General features: G+C 35.6%; 1 protein-coding gene across 1 annotated transcript in view; it reads right to left on the reverse strand.

The window, feature by feature from the left end:
* Window positions 1–644: 644 nt before the first annotated feature.
* LOC115245434 (UPF0489 protein C5orf22 homolog) overlaps window positions 645–20167 on the reverse strand; it is a 692512-nt gene continuing 672989 nt past the window's right edge. The window contains exons 7-8 of the mRNA XM_029823748.1: window positions 3309–3527; window positions 645–1094 (exon numbers count right to left, since the gene is read on the reverse strand). Coding sequence (XP_029679608.1) covers window positions 959–1094; window positions 3309–3527 — 355 coding nt within the window. The 3' untranslated portion in view covers window positions 645–958. The remainder of the gene's footprint in view (window positions 1095–3308; window positions 3528–20167) is intronic.

Raw genomic sequence — 20167 nt, forward strand, 5'->3', positions numbered from 1 at the left:
AGCCGTCTCGCCAGGAAACGTCATCGTCGTGGGAGAAGGAAGACGTTGAGGTTTTTTTGGAGGTACTCCCGCGTTTTTGTCTTCGTCGGCAGTTGAAAGGGTTGCGCGGAAACGTCGGAGAGGAAGGCAGGGACGAGAGGGAGAGCGAGAGATGCAAAGTGAGAGAGGTGGGACCGAGACGAGACGGAAGCTGTTGAGACGTGTGGGAAACTTGCCCAAGGTATGCAAATCCGAGACTGGTGGTACGAGAGGATCGACACTGAGAGAGGGTAGGGGGCAACTTGGTTGCAAAAAAAAAAAAAAGAAGCGACAACCTTCGCATATCGGTATTGTATTCGCGTTCCACCAGTGGACCAGTGGCACCGATCCTATGTAAATCGCTGCCGCGCGATCAAAGACTCGCCACGTCCCTTCCTCGTGTCTGTGTCTTACGATCTTCAGATCTCCGAGAGATTCACGCGACGCGCTTCGAATAATACGAGCCGTCTGAAATGTCGTAGTTACTACGAGGGGCGATCGTGCGAGAAAAACTCGATTGTTGTTTAAAGAGAGAAAGAGCTATATGCTTGTTTGACTCTTTTAAAAATAAGATTTAAGATTATATCTATACTTATGTAATAGCATACCGTTATATTCCAAATCGCTTTATTATAATTCCTCTTTTTCATACATTTTTTGTCGAATTACAATTTTCTTTTGTGTTAAATAAATATTATATAATATTATATGTTAAAATTTTCCTATTCATCGAATAGTAAATGATAATATTTACCTGTCTATTTTTTATTTATAATTGCTAATCGATATAATATTATGATTCCCATATGCAGATTAATATACGTTTATATATAATTATAATTGTATAAAATGTCCGTGTATATTGGTATGAACATGCTTTTGTTTGATAAATTATAATTCCAAGATAATAGTATGTGAGAGATACATTCCTTTTCAAGACTTACTCCTGTTCTTCGTTTTGTTGATAAATCAATTTAACATCTATTTCCGGTCCCAAGCGTTCGCGGAGTTGATCGAGGACGTCAACTTGAATTTGATCGACGTTTTCGAGAGGAGTATAATCGTCTTCGCTTGATCTGTAAGACAAGAAATATTATTAAGTTATTTATGGATGTAACTGAGAAAAACAGCTATACTTGTCGACTTCTAAAAATAAGATTTAAGATATCTATTCATATAATAGAATATGCCGTTATTCCAAATCTCTCTCGCTTTAAAACAAGTACTTTTCATACATTTTTTATCAATTTACAACTTTCTTTTGTATTGAATATAGTACCCAATTTTTTATTAAAAAAAATCTATATTAAAGAAATAAAGGACTTATATAAAAATGCTGAGCAATTAATTGCCAATGCAAAAACAAGATAAAAAATGGAAAAGACAGAAAATGCTAATTATAGAGTCAGTAGTTAAAAGAATTGCACTTTCATTTATTTTCGATTTTAATTTTTTTTCATGACCATCAATTTTTCTATTTTCATCAGTTTCGCTTTCCTAGCGATTCAATGTTTCTTCTGTTCCATTTCGCCCTCGTCAATTTTTGTCTCTGATCGCTTAATCGCCGTTTGGCAAACTACGAGAGAAACTGTAAACTGTCCAGAGGCGATATCCGGCGGCGTTACCCCCGGAAACTAATGTGCTGAAATGAGGGTTGGGGACAGAGCAAGGGGTGGCGATACGTCGAATGGGGTAGAATCGATTTTTTTTTAGTCTCTGCCGGAAGTTTGAGCAGAATCTCCGTGCATTTATCACGAGATGGCGCCAAGTTACCACTTACAAGATTATTTCAAAGTTTGTTGCTTTGTATCTTTTATATAGATATATAAAATTAATTATATATGTTAAAATAAAATTATACATTTTTTAGAAAAAAATCAGGAACGTGACAACGTGATGTAAAGAAAAAGTAATATTTGTTAGTAAAATATATACACATTTTTCTCTTCCTATTGGTCAGCATTTTTTACGATAAAATATCTTCAGCATTTATTTCATTATACACGAGCAAGATATCTTCATTAAATCAAATTCTTAAAAGGCTGTCCAATAAATTTCTTATGTAAATTTGTGTTTATTAATTTATCTAAACGTATATTTTCACATCAATATTCATATGATTTTTATCGTATTCAAGATAGTTTTTATTATCTGTTTATATATATTATCACATAGTAATTGCATTCATATGTATCAATATAAGTTGCAATTCTTCACTAGCATGTTTTTAAAATAATATTTGAACATATCAGCAGGTCTCTTCATAAACATCAAGGAAAATATTGTATATTACTATTAAACAAATGAGAGAGAATTCGTATTTACGGCTTCTATTTACAACTAAATTATAGGTGTTGTATTCACTCAATTATTTTGTAATTTCAAGAGAAATATCGCCGTATGCTACTCGCTTTATTATCTAGAAAATGATGAAATAAAGCTGAGAGAGAGAGAAAGAAACATACAATATCTATCATTTATTTCGGGAAATCGGAAGCAGGGACATCTAGTTATGATACGCGAAAGTTGGATGGTTTGATTTTGTGCACCCCTATGTGAAACCCATCTGAAGGGTGGGGCTTAACGGTATACCTACGATCCTAAACCCACCCCTCGGACAGCCCCGCCGTGTCGCTTCTGTAAGCCGCCCTTCTTCTCTATTTCGTGCCCTCCCAGCATCTTCTTCCGCGCCATCTGCGGTATTGCGGGTCTCGGTTTCGCGCGTGTAAAAGCGAGACAATATAATTTCAGCCCTTGAAACCGTACATTAAAATTAATTTGTACGAGCCGAGCATTTGATCGTCAGTATGTGCACGAAGAGCATCACCTACCGCGACTGCCAACTTGGACCTTCCACTTTTTTAAAGATGCTGCACAAGCCTCTTATCACGATTCTTGCACGCGATTATACCTAATTTCTAGCATTAATATTATTTCATACTTTCACACAGTGCAATATGATGTAACACCTGAGACATTAACACGATTTTATTAATTATAATAAAATTTCATATTATAAATAAAAAAATTAAATAATATTACACTCAAGAAATATAAAGTTTATTTCACATTTATAAATATATTTAATTTAGGCCAGTGACATAATCACGTCATTATAAATCAGTTTATAGGTAATCAATAAAAAAATAAAGATTTTTTAAAGAATACATATTTACTATCGTGTTGTATCTTTTTTGGTACATCATGTGTACTGTTTCATTGGAGAAAAATAAAAATAATTTATTTAACGCATTTAAAGTTTTTTGAAGCTTTTTGATGAAGTGACTTACCTGGCTATGGTGACAATTGTTGGAAGTGTGGGAAGAGCCGCCAAAAACAGTCTGAATGTTCCATTAATCAAGCGATCGAGATCGTTTGGTTCTGTCACGTGATCAGGTAGAATTGTATCATCTATAGTGCAACCTGCATTGTACACTAGCATCCAATCGATCTCCGAGTCTCTATAGGCGCTCGTTACTTCTTGAAAAAGACGATCCACAGCTTCGTATCTGAAATTGCAATGCATTTACATGATTCGTGAGGATAAATTGTAATCGCAATTGAATCTTACAGATAGAAAAAACGCGATATGGAAAGCCTCCTTCTTTAAGGAAAATTTTATAAAATAAATACGAGTAATATATAAAAAAGCGCATTACAAATATATATCATATAAAAATTTATTTATAAAAATATGTAATATTTCGTGTATACTTTGTTCTACATTTCTGCCGTTATATATATAAGTAAATTTGTCAACCTATGTAATTAAAATTTTTATTATATATCGATCGTATAATGCAAAAGCAATTATGTAATTAAAATCACCCAAATAGACTTAATATTGTTGAATATTAAGCATCTACAAAAAAAAGAAAAAATCTTTTTCAATGATAAGAACGTATCGTCTTTGAAAAAAAAAAAAAAGCGATTACACAGATAATTTATAAACTTCATCATAAACGCGCGCGCAAGGAAGGGCTAAGGCAGACGGAGGACAAAGGTGAACGATGGAAAGTTTAGTTTATAATGCCCCAACGATAGCACGTGGCTGCAAAAGTTGAGGTATTTCCCGAAGGCACGCGACGAAAGTTAACACGGCCACAAGAACGGTTCCGGGTGCCCCCGTAATTTGTACTTCTCCGTTCCTCTCCACGAGCGCTCTTTATCTCCCTCCCTCCCTCCCACCCGTTACTCCCTTACACCGCCCTCTGCTTTTACTCTTATCTGATCACAAGTTTTCCTCGTTTTCTGCAGCTGCAATTTCTGGCGCGGCACGATCGAACGATACCTCCGTTGACAAGCAGGGGCCGATCATCTGTTTTTTTATTTAGATTACCGATAATGATATCATTGGGGATGACGATGCGGGAATCGCGATGGCGAGCGAGCCATAAACCTGTTTCGTGGTGGGACAGTTTGATCATACTACAAAGTAGACGTTATAATATTTATTATTAATATTTTGTGGATATACCAGGGATCATATATCGCGATGGATTAAGCTATAAAAAAGCAAGTTGGAACTAAACTTCGTTTTTCATTTAATTTTACAGAACTTCAACTCAATATTCAAATAATAGAAATAATAGAAATCAGAAAGTTGTGCAAATATGTATAAAAAAATAGTGTTAATTAAAAGTTTTTTTAAGGGGCATTTATTACAATATAATAAATGAGGGAGAAATTTTAATCGATATTAAATGACGAAATTAGCAGATAATTTCGCAAATAGAGTCACGTTTATCGATGCAGACTTTGATAAGAGCAAGATCAAGGATGTTCTTTACAAGGTACTATATAAAGCGCTCCGCCACCGACATAAATTAGTCGACGCATGCACCAGAAGGCGAGGGGACATCTCCGGTATTAATAACGGAAACGCACGCAGGTCCTCCACGCCGTATCATTTCACCACTGATGCACAGCCGAGCGCATAATTTTCGAATTAAGTTAAGCGGTCTCAGGTTAGGTGATCACGGTAACTGAACGTCCGTCCATAATGGGCGTAATTGCTGAGAGAGAAGATGTTCTTGCCTTTTTAGTTTCTCTTTATGCGAAGCAGTAGAACCAGGTGCGTGGCTAGCAAGCGGCGCGTCTCAGTCGCTAACGCGTCAACTGTTTATAAAAGGAGGCCATCGTCGGCCTTTCTCGCCCACTTTTTCCTCGCTGAATATTAATTATTCTCCTGAAAGTCGCACCTGCCCTATAGCCGCCTCCAAGTCAGGCACACACGTGAGCCCGCTTCTTTGTATCTATCTATCACAGCTCGTGATTCTCACCGCAGATTATCCTGACAGTTGGGTAATAATGCTGGTAACGATCGATCTCGAAAAAGCACGGATGGTCTTCCGTCTTTGCAACTATGTGCAAATAACGTTGCAAATTATATACTTGCAGAAAAAGCAATCGTGGCGCCATAAAATTATTTATAATTAGCATAGTTTGATTAAAGCAAACACGGTTAGAAATATAAATATTGTATGAAGAATAATTTAAATGTCATTATGTTATATCACCATATTTGTAAAATGCAATATGTATTTTTATAATATTATAATTAATGTCATATATATCTATGTTGATATAGTAGTTCAAGAAAGAGGAGTCTAAGCCTCCCCCCCCCCCCCCCCACCACAAACATACACAAAAAGAAGATAACAATTTTATGGATATCCTGTTTACTTATATATTTTCAAATATTATGAGAATATTGAGAGAAGACGTTTCTTTTCTTTTTTATTTGACAGAATCAAATGCTTTAAATATTTAGAGTCACACATACACAAAGATAAAATTTGTAAAAATTTAGTATAATTTACTTAGAGATATATAAATGAAAATGCAAGAGATAAAGAAAAGTAAAATGGGATTGCTCATTATTATGAAATGTAAATAACATATAAAGTTGAATATTATTAATCATATTTTTGTTTACACAAACATCGTTTTAGCAACTAAAATGTTTCATTAAAACCTTGAAAGGTATAAAGTATGATCGATGATATTTAGGTATCGTTGATAGATATAATTACAGATGAGTTATTACACTCATCACAGGAATACATTATAACGACGCATGTTTCGTAAACATTCAATCTCGAGAAGCGATTTTTCAGATCACATCGTTAGTGCGATCCATTAAGAATCTCGAGGTTTGAGAGAAATTACTAGGTTCACATATAGCCCTATGATTCCCTTCCCGTAATTCAAATTTAATGTCCGTAATTTAAGACGCTCGAAAGCTGCAGATAATCGCGAAATTTCGATTTTTAAAATGCCAGGTGTATTACATCAGAAGACTTATTAGTAACATCGGTAATACATTAATTGTAAGATCTATATGTATATCTCTATTGCTAGTTTTAGACAATATTTTTATGCAACAATTGTTAAATTTGTAAATATATATTTGCATTTAATTTTATAAAGCTTTTTGTATATGTGCATACGTAAACAAATTTTTAATAATTTTTTCTCAACATCAAATTTTTAAAGAAATTTAATTAGATATATTTTATATAAGAATTTATGCAAAATAATCCTTAAGATAACCAATGGATGATTAATTTTTTTACTTAGGTAATCTCAATTAAATTTTATTTTAATAGAAATTTATTTTGGATTTTTTTTTTATCAGCCATTTAACATATTAAAGCTAAAAAATTATGACAAATAATAACCGTAATATTTTAAGAAAATATCAACATTAAATGTTAAAAAATCTTTTAAATTCTTAAAATATTTTTCAATATTATTATGCATAATTCGTGGTTCATCGTCAAACATCAGATTTTTGTGTTATTTTTGTATATTTTTTTTTAAGATCTTGCTGAGAATAAAAGTAAAAATAAAAAAATTCGAATGTGATAGATCATGATTTGTTACGTGTAGGAAATATTTTCTCTTTCGTCTTTTATTACTGACGATTATTTCTAGATGAAACAATCAAGAGGCAGGATATTATTTGCATACTGTCACGACTACAATTATATACGGCTGCAAAAACGATCGCGAGAACTCTTTGTGGACTCTTTTTTTTTATACCTATTTCAGGAAGCAGATGTCACGAGAGACTAGCGCCAACGCATCCGCCTCTATCTCTACGATTCATATTTTTCGGCATGTGACCGACCAGTTTTGTTATTTTCCACCACTCCTCTCTTTTTTTTTACACAACCTACGTCCTCGCACAATGAGAGCAAAAGGAATACGAGCAAGAAAAGGAGAGAGAAAGGGAGAGACAGAAAGAAGGAGAGAGACAAGAATAACGAGGAAGAGGAAGTGAGATACTACTGGTCCACACTGTCCCGACGAATGAGTTAACGGACAATGGCGGTCCACGTTGAAAAAATAAAGGAAAGAGGGACGTCGAACGAAGGGAAGGGGCCCTCATTACGAAGGGCGCCCCCGGTGTGTTTGTCGATAAGGGGGCCTATATGCAAATGGCCGTCCGTCACCGGGCGCGGCGGGAAGAAAAAGTTTCCCTCTCTCGCCTGCTGCCTCTTTCTCTCTCTCTCTCTCTCTCTGTCTTCTTCTCTCTCTTTATCTCTATCTGTCCCGATACTACTTTTCTCGGTGCAGGAATAATGCCTTCCGACAGTACGCTGAAGCAGGAACGGAGTAGGGAGGGTATAATGTATCGTAATCAGATGATCAATTATTAAGAGCGCGGCAAAAAAACAACGAGGGTTGACGTACGAGCGACAGGACAGGAACGTATCCGGATGCAAGGGGCCTTCGTCCTTTTCTGCTTCTGCAATCCATCTCGGGATCTCCCTGAGGCGACTGATACTCGATACGCGTTTTAAGGTTTCATTAAAATACGCTGTAAAACGCAAGTTCACATATCCTCTTATCGCGAGAAGTGCATCGTCAGAGTTTAATATTCGCATACGTTATTAAGAATGCATTTAATGTCTGTTTTAATCGGCCGTCGAATTTACATATCTCTTAGATGATAAATTCTATGACAAATATAGAATAAAAATAAAGATACTCATTTAATTATAAACAATATATTTATATATATATATATATTGTATACGTCATTATATGAGTAAAATAAATTATTAAAAAAAATAATATCCCTAAAATTGATCCTCCACAATAAACGTATCACTTTCTTCGAAGTCGACCTTTCCTCTGACCTGATGCAACCGAACTTGTTTTACACGAATGTTTGCCGAGCGTTAAGAAAATACATCGATATCGAGTTACCGATCTATAATGGATATAGACCCAGCTGCGTTCACGCGTGTGATCGAAGGCAAACGTTCATTATGCGTGACCCAAAAAATTTCCGTTATCAATATTACCATATGCTCTGAGATGATAATGAAGTGAAAACTGCTTGCAGTTGCGTATTATATGTCAGTAATCTATACCGTTTTTTTTTTTGGCCAGAAATATGTAAATAATATTCCGATTATATCGCACATTATAGATATCACATCCAATAAATAATTGTTGCGGTTAATTAATATTTTAGTAAGTTTATCAATGTAATTGATCGATATCTAGAATAACATATTATATATAAACTCTCATTAAATTTATAATAAACCTAGTTTAAAAATAACAATAATTTAAATTCAACTGAAGATAATTTAATTATTATTTATTTAATTATGTTAATTTAACAAAAATATGTGAATATTTTGTGTGATTATTGTATATTGAGGCAAGTATTGAATGAGAATGAATTAGACAAAATATATTTGTATATTAAACATTATTTTAATTTCACGATATATTTCACATATAATATAATAATATAAAATATATAAAAAAAAATAATTTTGCGGTTGAAAAAATAGAACATAATATATATGTGAGTATATAAGAAAATAATAGTAATATAGTTTCAAATTGTTCTTGAAAAAATTCAAATCTAAAGTTATACAAACTGCCAGTGTTCAATTAATAATACCTATTACTGATACTAAAAGCTTTCATCGCACTGGTGTCATGCGGATACCTGTCATGTGACACGTGCCATTCGGAACACGATAATTTGGCGCATACTCGCAGGTAGAATGGGATGTGCTTGGGGGCCGCAGCAGGTACACGTCTACATCGAGAAGCGATCCTAAGGGGCCGCCCCATACCACCAATCAATAGATATTCATCCCCATCGAACAGTTCAGATGTATTGTCGATACTGGATGCATTCAACCGCACTGTGGGACAGGCAGGTTGCACTGTTGCCACCAATGTACCGCGGCAGAAGTTGAAAAGACCATTGACATTGTGTCAAGCACAGGTCAATCTTTTTTACTACGATTTGTCTTGCACGGAATTCATTCGAAAATGCATTCATTTCGACAGAAAGAGAAATAGAGAATTATATTTTTTAATAGACTGTACTTTAAAATATAAAAAGATCTTTATATTAATAAAAAATTAAAAAAACTAGTTGGATATATTTTGCTGGTACATTTTTTGCAATGTAAAAATGTGCAATTTATGCAAAATACTTGCAAAATATTATTAAGTCATATGTTGTAAGTAAAAAGAAAATAAAAATTGTAAAAAAAAATTGCATTGATATCCAGGATATAATATTAATGACGCGTTAATGCGTGTGTGATTCTATTACGTATTTTTTCTTTATGGATTATAATGTAATTAATTTCGTAGATAAATATATACAAATATTTATGTAAATATTTAACAGTAACTTAAATAACGGTTTCCATCGAAAGATCGTATGCAAGATAGAGTTGAGTTATATAGAAGCTTAATTCCTTCGTGAATTATTGACTCGTTTGTGCGAACGTCCGGGTTTTGTAACGGTATTCCACCAGCCGAACCCCTTCTCCGCAGAGACTTCTAATTAATTAACGGTCGAATTCGCGTACAATTGCGAATGCGTGCGAAGCCAAAGTCGACGGTATTGTAACACGATGGGGCAGCACGACAGTAGAAAGAGGAGAAAGGGAATAAGACGATGGGGGTCGGTTTCAGCGCGCGGCGCGTCACGCTGCGCAAAAATTTGCATACGCGTTCCGGACTTAATTAGGTTATGCGTCGAAACCGGGTCCAAGTTCACACACTTCATTAGAAATTCCGGTAGCCCGTTTTGTTCTGATGTATCCTATTCTATCCGCCGCTTTACTTCCCAGATTACGCCCCTCTTTCCGTACGTCATATATTTTTCTTCGTACCTCTTTTTTTATTTTTATTTAGCTTCGCAATTTTCTTTAATCGGTTAAAAATAATCATTATTCTTTGCACAATAGATCGCTATTAATCACAAAAAAAAAATATTTAACATTTGTTTGCAATTAATTATTATGATTAGAATAATTATCATCGAGACTTGCTAAAAAATTGTTAAAAAAAATTGTTAACTGTTAAAAAAAAAAGAATATTATCGGAAAGAGAAGAGAAAATCAAGATTGCTAGAAGAGAAAAAAAATAGTCATGTAAAAAAATTCTTTAATCGTTTTGAATCTTAAATTGTACTTTGTCATTGTTGCGAAAAAACCAAACGCAATTGTTGATCGCATCTAAATATTCGTGAAGATCACATGCGAAAAGAAAAACATGATACGCCGGATGAAACATCCGCGAGACATATTTCAGTTACCATTACAGATTTACATGAAAACAGCCCCTTCTAATTATAAAGCTTGCGCATTACTCGGGTAAGGGGAGCGATGTTGCTCTCAGGAAGGTAAAATGATCAAGTTAGCCTCACTCCTATACGGGGCCTTATGCAAATTAAACCCTGCTACTGTATCAGCATCAGCTGTCTTAAAAGAAACTTCCGACGTCGGCTGGAACAGGAAACGGAAGTCTCACGCTGTCTGATTAATTCACTTTCATTAATAGAGATATTTATTACTCTCATCCACGTCTTTTTTAATATTGTTCGAGTTATGAATGAGTATTTCGGATTTTATCTCTATTTTATTTTACAGCATATATATACAACAAATATATGATATTCTTATTAATAATCCAATGTATATTTTTCTCTCTTTTTTAGCCTTTATATCCGATTTAAAGTTTTTCTCCACCAAAAGAAAAAGCGTTTCCCATATTCTAAAATAATTATCCAATAAAAATTATTGACAAATATCAAAATCTTTCCATATAATTTTTTTCCTTATCTATAGATTAGATATAAAAGGATTTAATGTTGAAAATTAAAATCAAAGTTGTAACAATGACATGCTACAAGAGAAATATAATTAAAAAAAAATCAATTTTAAATTATCTTGAAAGAATTAGTTATTAAAATCAAGAAATAATACTGAAATATATATTTATCTGTATACGTATGATATTTTCTATTTTGAATTACTCAACAAGCTTAGTAAAATATCAAATTATTTCGATATCACGAAACGATTAAATAGACAAAAGTTTTAATTGGTCTATCGGAGAGTAGAGAAGTCTTCATCTCCAAATTAACGATTAGCGCGACGGCGTAGACTCTTCGATCAGCGGCTCGCCTCGTAATTGCGTACAATCAGCGGTTTCTAGAGGAACGAACGGCTTAACGAACCTCCCCTTTGTCGCTCTGCGCGCGGTCGATTATGATTCGAGAGTCAGACAGGCCGTAATAACAGTTTTAAAAAACTCTTGAATATTACGCCATATCGGCATAAACCTCTCTACCTACCTACCGTGATTCGCGCAAATCGCGATTTAATAGTGTCAAGGAGCGACGGTGCGCGGCGGGAGATCGGGCGTTTTGCTCCTCCAGGAATTTTATCGGGAACCGTAATCCCACGGGGTAGTGGTACGGAGTGGCAGAGTCCTTTAATAACGTAATTAGCCCGGAGGATCTAGAATTTCTGTGGCGGATCGGGAATAAATTAATGCAATTATCCTTGTGCTTCGCAAGGGCCGTGACTTGACGGAAGGGGTGGAGACTTCCTCACTCTATCGTTTCTTTCCTTTCGCGATACGGTTTTGTCTCCAACATTGTCCTGGATATTTATATTCATGCTTATACTCGCTCTTTCTCTCTTTCTCTCAGATCTTTTATGCCAAATACTCAAATTCGTAGCTATACTCTTTTTGTTTTTTCTAAAATAAAACGGCAATAAAAATTCAAGTTATTTTTTTTTCATTTGCATTCCACATCATTTTTACAAGTGCGTCTCATCAAATATCTTTGAGAAATAAGAATGTTAAATATGTTACTCTTCTTCGAGGCAAATCGTCTACCACAGATTTCTTCCTCACGTTTTAAAATCTCGCCCCAGGTGAGCAGTTCCACGGCATTCGATGCTCGGCGGGTGGCTGTTTTAATATGCTAAATATCCTGTCGTTTCCTTCCCCTTCAAGGTGAACGAAGGTTCACAAATGCGATGAGCAATTACTCATCTTCGGTTCTTATTAAAGGAAATTAATGTCGTGCACGTTGGATCCCGTGCGTGAACCACAGAGATCGAAAGCCTTTATATCTACCGGGGACGTGACTTCGCACGAATTACCGAGCCCGTATATCAAGAAAAAATTCTCGCGCGTGTGTGCATACGTGTCACAAAAAAAGAGAAATAAGAAGAGCGACCGGAGGGATCCGGACATTGTCGCTCAAAGGGTCTCATCTTCCGCCGTGCTTTCGTAAAAGTATACCGTTTGAATTCTCGGGCACGACCGCGAGTAAGTATGCAAATGAAATAAGAAGCGAACCAGAACCGTAACTGAACGACATCAGGGCCTCCGTGTATATATATATATATTGCTCTCAATTTTTTTTTTGTATTCTTACTTATATGAAAACTATGTTTTGTATATTTAATATGTTTGAAATCAAAATAATAAAATTAAAATTAATATTGTTGCTAGTATTATATATACACACACACACATATAGTATGTAGTGTATAATAAAAAATATTAATTTCAATATTATATTGTTGATATCCTAGCAATTCTTCTGGCCACAATTTTTCATACATTAAAAATTTTTTTGAATTACAAATTTTATAAAAATAATTTTGTTTTAATAAGAATACTACACACACTGCGTGCAATAACGAGCATTGCGTATCGCATAATTAAATAAGAAATTTCCGGAGACATTATCACATCTACCCTGTAATCACGGTCCTGAAGGAGGCGCGTCCCGATGGTAGTCGTACAAGGGGCCCATTACGCGAACCAGCCCCGGAACAAGAAAAAAACGACACATTGTGATGTGATGTATGCGCGAGGGGTCGCGCTGTAGGATTAGAACAAAGCGTCGCGATAAAAACTGGGCATGAATCCAGGCCCCTGGAAGGAGGTAGCGAAGGGGAAGAAGCGGGCCAGTGGGGGCCTCACGTTTTCGAACCTGCTGTACTTTCAGTTCAACATGCGTATTCGAACCGCGTTTCCGCTCGTTCTTCCGCTCTGCTCTTGTGACATTAGTTTGCAAATTTTACGATAATTATTACGACATTCCTTATATATAGTACGGAAGAAATTATCAAGTGTTAAAGTGCCGAAAGTAATAAGATAATTATTCACGCGTGTGTTAAATGTGACATTATTATCTGACATTATTATCTAATTATTATCATTATTATCTATTATCTAAAAAAGCGTCAAATTATATATATTTTCCCGAATAATATCGATAATCTTGAATAATTGTCAAAGTTTTAAGTATATTTGTACAAAATATAATAACTGTACAAAAATATCTTTAGAAATTTTTTATTATTGATTACTAATCACTTTATGGTGTGTGCATATTAATAATATATTTTTTGCTATTAATATTAAAATAAATTTTTTAAATGCATTAACATGTGCATTAAGAGCATACATATTTAGAATTTAATATTCTTAGTGATATCATGCTTAATATTTGATTTGTCACAGTTTTTGATGTTATATATGGATGTCATTATACTAATGGCTGTGCAATCACAGATATATAAAGTAATGAGCGCTATGTGATATCTATTCCGATTAATGAGAGAAGTAATAAAGAATAAATAGATTTTCCAAAATAGAGATGTGTGATAAAAAAGGATCGTTCCTGCTCGACATGTGTGATATCGCGATTAAAAAAATGTATTTCTAAAATAATTATGAAAACATATCTATTACTTCAATATATAAATTTTATATTACATTCAAATTATATTATAATATATATATTCAATTAATCTTTTCTTGGAAAGTATCAAAAAATAGATAATAGTATCATATATTATTTACGCATAAAACTGAAAAAGTAGAAAATTTTTGAAATTAGCAATTTTGAAAAATGTAAAAATAATGACATATTTTTCAAAAGATGTTTTAAAAAAAGGTATAATACAGCGGGTTATATAATTCAAATTTCCTATTCAGCAGTATTTGACATGCAAAATTATCCATGTTTTATGAATCTGTATAAACGTGAAAATACTCGTGCGCTTTACTTCTTCGTGAAATTATTTTCACGTCTTGTTCACGTTGGATATCGAGCGAATACGACCAGGATACACCAGACTTGTGCGTATCCACCTGGATACGGAAAGAAGAAGGAAATCCCCTACGAGAATATCTCGAGACGGAGGAGCGAGACGAGGGTGGTGGCCGCGTATGGATTCGCTCTGGGCTGTTCCGAGGGCGAAGTTAGGACGGTTTGGAAATGATGAAAAAGCTTCTTGCGTCACTGTCAGCCGCCGCCGGTCCGTATTACCTCCCTATCTCCCTCCCCCGTCCCGCAGCCACGTCTTTCCCCACCCCGTCGCCGTGTACCGAAGAACTTAGAGCCCCGTTCTCTCTCTATCCATCTTAATATTATTATTTCATTCCGCGCGAGCTCGGTTTTTAGGGCGTCCTCGTTTCTCTTTCTTCCTCTTCTCTCTCGCTCTCTTGCTTCTCGACGACCTAATCGTGCGATCCGCGCGCAAGAGTTCGATCTCCCTGTTTTCCCCCTAGTGAAAACCACCTTCCGCCCCTTCCCCGCCCCCGGGACCGATCCACCCGCCTCCGTCACTGGCACCCTCCACCTTCCGGAGCACCATCACTTACGGATCAATAGGGTATGGAAGATAAACGTACCTAGAGGGGATCTATGGGGTGGAGAGGACGCGTCAGCGCGGGTGGGACAACGGAAAGGGGAAAAAGAAGGGCAAAATGGTACCCACGCGGAGGTCCCGGTGTCCCATGTCAACGAGATACAGGGAATTTTTTGCCGCGGGTGAGACTCCTTGCTGGAAAGAGCAAGCGACGCTGCTTTCGAGAAACCGCTCGATAATAAGCGAGATAATGATCAATCAATTGAATGTGAAAGAATATAATTATGTAAATATATAATTTTGGAGTAACAATAAAATATATACAATGAGAATTCTAAATTCAAATATTAGCGCTGACAGAAAAAATGTGCCAAAAATATATATAACATACAAATGTATTTTAAAAAGACTTGAGACACATTTCGACAAAAAATGCAATAGAATTTGCAAAAGAGATTACAAGTCTCAATAAAATGATGCGAGAGGCTCTCTGTAATTCAAAATTTTTATCTTTACACTAATTACAGAATTTACCGGCGTTAGAGAGAGAACAAATTTATATAAACCGTAGAATTTAAATCATTCAGAATTCGGCGAGCATAAGCCTGTAAGTAATAACCTGTCGCGTTGCAAATCTTGCAATCTGCCGTGGCATTATTGAAAGTATCTCGCACGGTAACGAAGAGGAGGCGTTATTCAACGTCATTTCTTTTATCGATAAACGAGATGAAGCCCGAGTTCTCTTCTCGAAGGAGGAAATCGTTAGGAGAGCGACATGCAAATTCGTTCGAAACTTTCGCCCACCTCCGGCTCTAGTACCCTCTAGGCAAGAAAAGCGGGACACGGGGCGGAGGGGGGGGGGGGTGCAGACGCGACTCTCGAAGAAGACGAAGAGCCGGAGAAAGAGGAACAAGAGGTAGAAGAAGGCGGATGTTTTCTGTTCCTGGCTCGTGGCGATTTATGCGCCCGAAATCGCGCGCCCCCGCTGGAAATGAAACGTCGCGAGGAAAAAGGGTAGAAAGGCGGATGGGAGGGGGTGGGGTGGGGGATAGTGGCGCGGGGGAGAGACAGGACGGTCGGATGGTGAAGGCACGTGAAGGTGAGCGAGCGGTGGATTTTCTACGTGAGGTGCTTTCGCATGACCTCGTTGTCGCGAGAAAAATCGAGAATACGGTTGGAATCTCCGAGAGAAGGCTGGAATACCATTCCGGTGAGTTTGGATGAATGCCGAAGCGAAGATCGGAACAAAGATCGTTCTCCGGAGCAAGTTCAGAATACTTTAATCAGGCATAAGCCACAGTATGTAATAACATCAATTCGCATATTTTTTTTTCATATTGCGCGGACAGTCGAAATGACAGTTTTCATATTAAAAAAATAAAAAAAAAAAAAAAACAGATTTATATATATATTTTTTTCTTCTAGGTTTTAATCAATTTTTTATTGACTTTATAATTTATAATAATATGTTATATATAATAATGTTTACAATCTACTCTAATTTCTTTATTTATACATATAAAATTATTATTGACAATTGTATATATTAATAAAAAAATATAAAGTATAAATTAAAATAAATAAAAATATAAATTATATATTCGTCTCTTATTCTCTTTAATTATATTAGTTTTCATGAGTTTGTTATAAACACATTATTTAGTTAGATTTTATTATATATGTACCAAACGTTTCCAATCTTCTCTCGATACATATATAACGGCGAATTGCACGTATAAAGTGTAGCCGCGCCTTTCATTACCTTATCGTCCGGAGGTTATCTCGAAACCGACAAAGGCGAACCCCACGGACCTTTCCATAAACGCGCCAATAACTTCGCTACAATTTCGCCGATAAATGTATCGGGGTGCCGCGTTGCGGTTTCGATCTTCCGATGTGGCGGCTGGCGCGGGTCATTTTTCAAGTCCCGTGAATTTTTATCGCGTCGCGACGCATCCGGCCGCACGCCATATTTACCCGGCCACCCGATAGATTCTAAACCGGCGCGAAGAAATATTGTCGTAAAAAAAAAAAGAGGCGAAATAAAATTAAAGCGAAGCACGCAACACCGGTTCGCTTGTTTCCCGATCGCCGCGATCACTATACATCGCGCAACATCTATTGTCTCTCTTCGTACCACTTTCTCTCTCTCTCTCTCTCTCGTCCTCCTCGCCACCTCCCTTTAATCGGCCGCGTGCCGCTAGGCGGAGGGGCGGTATGGCAATATGCGAAGCGAGCCAAGCCCGTTTAATATCGCAGATCGAGGCACAAATGAATATTCATTAAACACATTTTTCCGATTTTAATTACATCCCCTAAGCGGATCTGGCCCAAGCTTACGCAGCACTTCTCTCGTTCTCCTCCGCGCTCTCTCTCTCTCTCTCTTTCTTTTTTACCCCCCCCCTCCCCTCTCTTCTTCCCACCTTTGTCCTGTCACTTTCTCTTTTCCTCACCAGGCTCGCTTCGCTGCCCTCTCCCGCAAAACCTCATCATTCCTTCTCTCTTTCACTCTTCAAGATCCGCACGCTTTTTAATGAAATCCCCACGGTATAGGAGCAACGAACGCCATTATTAATATCACCGGTCTATCTTTGAGCACAATAAGGAATTACTTTGTTATTAATTCCAATGTCCGGCCCCCTCGGCCTCTCTTCCGCCACAACATTCGTCGCGTTGCTGTCGTACCGTCGCATAAAATTGGCGTATGATGATGTATATCGTGTTGAGATATTCTTGTTTAATTTCGACGAGACTCGACCGATGATACGACGCCGTTGAAATTTAATTTAGGCACACGACGACGACGTTTTTTCTCTCGCGATGTAGCGCACGCGCTCGCACTCGCCGTTTGAAGTTTAATTTCGCTTCGGTTTTAGTGCACCATTGTTGGGAGACACGTGGTGAGAATGATATTCGTCGATGTTTGTAATGTAATATATACACAGAGTGCAGATTAAAAAATTTGAGATTATTTGCAGCGGAAAAAATATATGTTACAATATTTATTCATATCTTTATCCATTAAATGTGAATGTTGATTATCTGAGATAATATTGCATGCAAATTTTAAATAAATCTGGGTAAGCTTTATTTTAATCATGCTAAATTAAAATTAAATTATAATTGCACATAAAACATAAATTTCATTAAAAAAAGTAAAGCGATTTCACATGTGAAAGAATCATATTAATTACAAGCTCCAACAGAAGCTCAAAACTTAAAATGTTATCAAGTGACTCATCAGTTTCATTTAATAGCCATGTGTAATATGTAAATTCCCTTTAATACTAAGTCAGCTTTTTCATTTATATGCTGTTATTAAATAAAAGTAAATTTTTTAAATCTGTATATCTCTATATATAAATCTATAAATTTGTAAGAAAACGAATATAGCTTGATTAAGTGCAATAGAATTAAAATTCTTGTTGCACTGAGTTATGCATTTAATTAACTGCAAGCAGAAGAATTATCAATATCTTTTACACGGTATTTCTTTATTTTTTGATATATTCCAATTTTCATAAAAAATTACTGTCACATAGAAAAAGAAGAAGTTTCTCACTCAGAAATCAATAAAAATTATAAGTTACATAAATTAAATTACAAATGCGGTTTTCTAACTATAATTAACTATTTCAAGCTGTAAAATAACAAATTAATTATGACAATTTATTACGATTTGAATTAGAGCATGTCAAGAGCCAGTGAAAATTTTCTTTCAATTTGTAGAAACATTTAAAAGTCATCTAAAATCTTATAGATCACAGATACTGTATTTATAATTTAAAATGAAAGAATTCTAGAATGAGTTAACAGAGAATTCGTAATTAATTCATCAAAATATGCGCAATTCACGACATACATTCTTAAATCTTGGTAAGCGAGAGCAGAGTATGGTTCAAAGCGTCTCGTTAAACAGCCATACAGACTTCTTTCAACCCCCGCATGGTTTTTTTCGCTCTCTTTCTCTTTCTCCTCCCAGCCCCAGACACCCCCGAATTTTTCTTTGTGCCTTGCCTTGCCCCCGTGTGTCCTCACCCTCGCCGCGAATCGCGCACACATGACGCGATGGCGAACGGCGAACGAACGACGCATGCGTCCATGATATTTTTTTCTTCTTTCACGGTATCCCCACCCCATGCCGCCTCTTGTAAGGCGAGGGGTGGCTTGGTGGTCGAGAGTACGGGTCGGTGAAGTAAGGGTGTTGCTACGGGCAACGCTAACGAGCTCCATGAGCGTCGTCAGATAGAGCAACACACCACCATGGTATCCTCGTGCTATCCCTCGCCTACCCCCGTACGCCCCCGTTGGCTCCTACAACGCTACGACAAACCTCATAGAAAGTTGGTTATGCATAAATACGGTCGCTTATGTGATTGTCGACGGTTGTACGGTCAGAAAAGAGACGTTGAAGATTAATCAAATGCGCATTTTTTCAAAATTTCAAGATTGTTTTCTATCCGAATTGTGAATTCTTCATTTTTATTTCAATAAATTCTTTTTAAAATAAAAAATATATTTACATATGTATTAATTTAGTAATTCTTGAACAATAAGTGATATAATCAAAAACGATATATACAACTATCGCAAATTTTTGAAACATTTATTGTATAGAGATCAAATTAAAATGCGCGAAAAAAACTGTCTCGATCTTTTATAAATTATTTTATTCAAATTAATTTCATCCATTTATAAATAACAAAAAGAAAATTTTATAATTACACGCTTCGATCTTCTCAACAATCTTGAAATTTATAAAAATACTTTTTGTCTGGATATTCGAAATGTCTCTATTAATTAATATACCTTGATAAAATTTATTTATGGAAATTTGTGACATTCAATTGTGATAACAAATGACGTTCAATATCAATTCGCCTAAAAATTAGATGCATATATTTTAATTTGTGTAAAATGTAAGTATTGCATATCGCCTATATATGTATATATGCCTATATATATATATATATTATCGTAGAAGGCATCTGTATTAAAAATATTAATGAAAAGTTTGTTGTGAAAGTATTATATGTATGTAGCCATCTCCGTTTAATTATTAAGCTAAACATTATGAAATAATATATGTTTTTAATTTGCTATCAAATATGAATTTAAAAGAGTATTTATATTAAGCATCTATAAAGGACATATTAAGGATTTATAAAGTAATTTGATAAGGGATT

The sequence above is a fragment of the Formica exsecta genome, unplaced genomic scaffold (genome assembly GCF_003651465.1).
Source record: "Formica exsecta isolate Colony F162 unplaced genomic scaffold, ASM365146v1 scaffold98, whole genome shotgun sequence".
NCBI classification, from domain to species: domain Eukaryota; kingdom Metazoa; phylum Arthropoda; class Insecta; order Hymenoptera; family Formicidae; genus Formica; species Formica exsecta.